Here is a 6,000-nt window from a genome sequence, read left to right on the forward strand (position 1 = left end):
TTGCTGACTGTATAGAGCTTCTCCATCTTTGGGTGCAAAGAATACAATCAATGTTATTTCGAATGTGGTCCACTGGAGAAAGGAATGGCAAACAACTTCAGGATTTTTGCTTTTTCCCATGAACAGTATGAAAAGGCAAAAAGATGGGACACTGAAAGATGAACTCCCCTGGTTGGTAGGTGCCCAATATGTTACTGGAGATCAGTGGAGAAATAACTCCAGAAACAATGAAGAGACAGAACCAAAGCAAAAACCACACCCAGCTGTAGATGTGACTGGTGATAGAAGCAAGGTTTGATGCTATAAAGAGGGCAACTTAGCTTAGGTCTAAGTATTTTAAAGGTACAAAATAAGATACCTAACTGTTTGATAAAATATGCTTGCCCACCTACCTCAAGTACATGGTCAAAATGACAAAGTCAAAAATAGCAGCAGAACCATAGATTTCTTTTCATATGATTGAAAGTTGGCAAATATCAAAGATAGATAAATTTAATTATATTCCACATGTTCAAGTGTGGGCAATGTTTATATGAGTAACCAAAAAAGAGAAAGTAATTCAAAAGCTGAAAAAATAAAATTGGGCTGACAATCTTGAGCTCAATGAACTCTTTTTTATCCCCAGGGAGAATCTTGTGAATATTGAAATAAACTATAGTGACTTAAACTATAAGATAACCCAGCAGCAAAAAGCAGTGAGTGTCTCTGAGTTACTTGGTAAGTATTATCTAGCTGTTCCTCAATTTTTTTAAATTTATCTATTTTAATTGAAGGCCAATTACTTTAGATTTTGTGGTGGTTTCTGACACACATTGACCTGAATCAGCCATGGGTGTGCATGTGTCGCCCCGTCCTGAACTCCCAACCCCCTTCCCTCCCCTCCCCGTCCCTCTGGGTTGTCCCAAGCACCGGCTTTGAGTGCCCTACTTCATGCATCGAACTTGCATTGGTCATCTACGTCACATATGGTAATATGCATGTTTCAATGCCATTCTCTCAAATCATCCCACCCTCACCATCTCCCACAGAGTCCAAAAGTCTGTTCTTTATATCTGTACCTCTTTTGTTGTCTTGCATATAGGGTTGTCGTTACCATCTTTCTAAATTCCAGATATATGCATTAATATACTGTATTGGTGTTTTTCTTTCTGACTGACTTCACTCTGTATAATCGGCTCCAGTTTCATCCACCTCATTAGAACTGACTCAAATGCATTCTTTTTAATAGCTGAGTAATATTCCATTGTGTATATGCACCTCAGCTTTCTTATCCATTCTTCTGCTGATGGACATCTAGGTTGATTCCATGTCCTAGCTATTGTAAACAGCACTGCGATGAACATTGGGGTACACGTGTCTCTTTCAATTCTGGTTTCCTTGGTGTGTTTGCCCAGTAATGGGGTTGCTGCATCATAAGGCAGTTCTATTTCCAGTTTTTTTTAAGGAATCTCCACACTGTTCTCCATAGTGGCTGTACTAGTCTGCATTCCCACCTACAGTGTAAGAGGGTTTCCCTTTTTTCCACACCCTCTCCAGCATTTATTGTTTGTAGATTTTTTGATGGCAGCCATTCTGAGCAGCATGAGATGGTACCTCATTGTGGTTTTGATTTGCATTTCTCTGATAATGAGTGATGTTGAGCATCTTCTCATGTGTTTGTTAGCCATCTGCATGTCTTCTTTGTAGAAATGTCTGTTCCTCAATTTTAAAAAAATTTCTATCAGTTTATTTTCCTTTCATATTTAAGGTTTAGCTTATCAATAGAAAAAAATAATCCATGGTGCTTGTCTTTCACTTGTCATGTAAGTCTGACACCTTTCCAGTCTCTGGACATGTCTCCAGCAAATGCAGCGGGGTGCTCACAAGTAAGGCAGGGCTCATGGACTTCCCAGGTGGCACAGTGGTAAAGAACCACCTGCCAATGTAGGAGACTCAAGAGACATGAGTTCCATCCCTGGGTTCGAAAGATCCCCTGGAGAAGGAAATGGCAACCCATTCCAATATTCTTGCCTGGAAAACTCTGTGGACAGCAGAGGAACCTGACGGGCTGCAGTCTGTGGGGTTGCAAAGAATCAGCCATGACTGTGCACAGTACAGGGTACAGTGCATGGTCTCATGGTCACTCAGCATCTGCCTTCACCCAGATGTATCTAACCCCATGTCTGGGTCGAATATCAGCGTCACTGACCTCTGCAACAAATTCCCAGCGTCACTGACCTCTGCAACAAATTCCACCCAGACTGGGCTGCAAAGAACCTGAAAAAGTAAAATCTGCATTTAAGTTACAAACACTACCTGTTCATGCTCCTCCATCATTCAGTCCTTGGCAAACTTAACCGCTGAATTCCAGATCTCACTGTCTCTCAGAGGAGGTTGCGGAACAGACAGAACAGGAATCAGAGTCAGGTTGAGTGACCAAGGTCAAACCCTGGTGGCTGAGCCAATCTCCTCAGCACAATGCAGAATCCTCAGTGCTCTTGCATGGGCTTCCCTGGTAGCTCAGCTGGTAAAGAATCCACCTACAATGTTGGAGACCTAGGTTTGATTCCTGGGTTGGGAAGATCCCCTGGAGAAGTAAATGGCTACCTACTCCAGTGTTCTGGCCTGCAGAATTCCATGGACTGTATAGAGTCTATGGGGTCACATACTGGAGTGGGGTGCCATTGCCTTCTCCAATAGAGTCAGATAGGACTGAGCAACTTTCACGTTCATACTCAATCCGTTGCCAGGTCTTACAAAAATAACATTGTCCTAAGAATGGCTCAGGGCAAAGAGGAAAAGATTAGTAATGTAATCTATTTACAAAGGCAGTGCTTGAGGAGTCAGATTCACAGAGACAAAAAATAGGGTGGTGGATGCAAGGGACTGGGGAAGGGGCCAGTGATGAGTCAGTATTTAATGAGGACAGAGTTTCTGCTGGGGAAGATGAGAAAGTTCTGGAGACAGATGCTGGTGATGATTTTATGACAATGGGAATATACTTAATGCCACAGAATTGTACACTTAAAACTGACTAACATGGCTAATTTTATTCTATATACATTTTGCCACAAAAAAGCACAAACAATAAAGACTTATAGATGCTGAAAAACTTGTTAAAAAGAAGGCAGTACTGTGTTCATATATCTTAGTTCAATGAAATACTGTAAATGCTTACAAAGAAATTGTTTAGACACTTGAGGTCATAAACTGCTTGGAAATCTGTTTCTGGAAAGTATCATTAACCAGTAAGGCTGTCCTGGTGTCCAATTTCTGTTCTCCATTCTGTTCTCCACTTAAAAATGAATGTGTGATTGTCTAGGATGTTTTATGAATTTGCTGAGATTTAATACCCTCCAAAGTCCTTGAGCTGTATTTTTGGAAATAGAATTTATGTTTTCTTTCACTCCCTTTTTTGAGATAATTATGTGAATGTTACTCTTAGGTATTATTTATTGCTACTGCATTATTTATGCTAAACTTAATACCATTAGCTCATATTCATATATCAGCTATTATTAACTTTTGAGCTTCAAATAATTTAAAATCTAGTAATGTTTAATTTGCTTTTTATGGAATAAGCATGATTTATTCACTTTCTTTATTGGCTTTATTACAGCAGATGTTGGTGGTCAGCTGGGCCTATTTTGTGGGGCCAGCGTGATTACAATTATAGAAATTATTGAGTATATATTCACCAATTTCTACTGGATATGCATTTTGTTCTTGCTGAAGATCCCTGAAATGGCCCAGGGCACTCCTGCACCTCAGAATCACCTGGGGAATAAAGACAGCATCGAGGTATGCTGATGTCCACTTAGGACAAAAGCATTTGTTCTCTTCACGATACCTTCAGATTTACTCACGGCTTATTCACTGCTCTGTAACTTTATGCTATAGTCCTGGAGATATCTATCTTTTTATACATACTTCATCTCTGTCTGTGTCTTTAATTACACATACATATTGATTTATATATTAAAAAAAGAAACAGGCACTGTCTTGGGTTTTTTTCCACCATGGAATTAATTGATTAATTCCCAGTACCCAGAACAGTAGAGATTATATAGTAGGCATTTCAGAAATACTTACTAATGATTGAAAGCATGTTCAATAGAAAAGACACTCTTTATGACTAACTACATAAGTTAGACATGATAGATACGCTATATTTGAGGAGACAAGATACTTCTTTATTTAGGAAGCAGCACATGTAATTTGTGCTTTATAAAATTTCTGAGAGATTTTATTTTGGGGAAAGTTCAACATGATTTCTTTTCTTTTGTCTGGAAAGTCCTATTATGTAACTGATTTTTGGAGGGACAGTATCTATGTCAATTTCCTGTACAGGTGGATACTTACGATAAATCTATGTGAAAGTGAATTTGTAGCATATTGGGAGAACAGAGTGCTTATCTCTAATATCTGTGTATACGTCTTTAATCTCGGGAGGAAATTCAAGATTTGCTGTGCTGCCATCATCCCTCAGGCAGTTGGTCTACTCTCCTCTTTGTGACTCTGTTACTAAATGCACCATCTAAACAGCAGGTGTCGGGGGGTGGCGGGGGGGGCACCCCTGGGGGCCCAGTGGTAAAGAATCTACCTGCCAAGGCAGGAGACATGGGTTTGATCCCTGGTCAGAGAAATTCCCACATACTGTGTAGCAACTAAGCCAGTGCACCACAATTGAGCCTTGTGCTCCAGAGCTCCGGAGTCACAACTACTGAGCTCTAGAACCACAACTTACTAAAGCCTGCCCACTCTAGATACCATACTCTGCAGCAAAATCTACCACAATGAAAAGCCTGCTCACTGCAACTAGAGAGTAACCCCTGTTCGCCGCTACTAGAGAAAAGCCCGAGCAGCAGCGAAGATCCAGCACAGCCGAAAAACTAACTAAATTAGAATGTTCAAAAATAAATAAATAAACAGCACATGGTAATAGACAGGCCAGGTAAGAGTTGGACCATGTGGCTGAAAGGTACCATCACCCATCTGGGAATCTGTTTTCTTCATTTCTTTACTTAAATAATCAAGAGCAAATAGTCAGAGAGTAAATGCAATGGAATGAAGAAGAGAATGAAATGGAGTCCTTGAGACGAGTATTCATTTATGAGTGTTACTTCTTTGCGGATTGATGAAGGTAGCCACACAGAGATTTTTTGCTTTGAAAGTCAAAATTGCAACTCTACCCCCTTGTCTACCCCCCTCTGCCCCGCAAAAAAAAAAGGGGGTCTAGTCCTTCTGAAACATTTTAAATATTGTGGAAACAAGCAAACCCATGTTTGTGACATGACAGCCAGTAATGGGTCACCCTCAAGTGATACAACACTGAAGAGAGTGATGGTAGATGTGGATAAAGGTTTGAGTCCTTAATACAAACCTCCTCTTAAGAAGGAATGAAGCCATAAAGAAAGCTGAAGCTGCAGAAGGCAATATCTTAAAGCTGAAAGGGCAGCTTGGAGGATGCAGTGCTGCTACAGTGGAAGGCATTAGGGTGAACAGGAAACTGTGGGTTGGGGAGCAAGAAAGAAAAAGCCCTCTAATAATGCATTTATCACATAAGATAGAGGGCTTTGCCACTAGTGGCTTATCACTTAAATAAGTCAGTTTCATCTTTTGCTCCATTTTGATTTGAGAACCTCTAGAATTGCCCGATTTCCATCCACAGGGACTACTGTAACTTTAAAGTAAGAATCTCTTTGGAAGTATCAGAAAATGGATATATGCAGATTAGTCTTTCGTAAAAATTTAATATCAAATCTCAGCATAAAATACTGAAAATTTAAGACTGTCAGTCACCAGATGCAGCAACTACTTAGAATTCTTTTAGGAGTCAATTGTTCATGTGTTACCAGGTTTTGCTGAAGATATATCCTGCCACTGAGACATCTAAGTCCCCTCATAACTGCAATATCAGAAGGACTTTTCAATAAAGACAGAGCAACTCAGCAGAGTCACTGATGCAATGGAAATGGTACTCAGGGAGCACATTTGATGTGGACTCTGGAGCACATGGAG

At 40.2% G+C, this 6,000-nt stretch overlaps 1 protein-coding gene across 1 annotated transcript in view; it reads left to right on the forward strand.

Annotated features, from left to right (window-relative positions):
* ASIC5 (acid sensing ion channel subunit family member 5) overlaps positions 1 to 3,976 on the forward strand; it is a 38,081-nt gene extending 34,105 nt beyond the window's left edge. The window contains exons 9-10 of the mRNA XM_012097590.4: positions 626 to 717; positions 3,599 to 3,976. Of these exons, the coding sequence (XP_011952980.1) occupies positions 626 to 717; positions 3,599 to 3,789 (283 nt within the window). The 3' untranslated portion in view covers positions 3,790 to 3,976. The remainder of the gene's footprint in view (positions 1 to 625; positions 718 to 3,598) is intronic.
* The last annotated feature ends 2,024 nt before the right edge of the window (positions 3,977 to 6,000 follow it).

The sequence above is a fragment of the Ovis aries genome, chromosome 17 (genome assembly GCF_016772045.2).
Source record: "Ovis aries strain OAR_USU_Benz2616 breed Rambouillet chromosome 17, ARS-UI_Ramb_v3.0, whole genome shotgun sequence".
Lineage (NCBI taxonomy): Eukaryota > Metazoa > Chordata > Mammalia > Artiodactyla > Bovidae > Ovis > Ovis aries.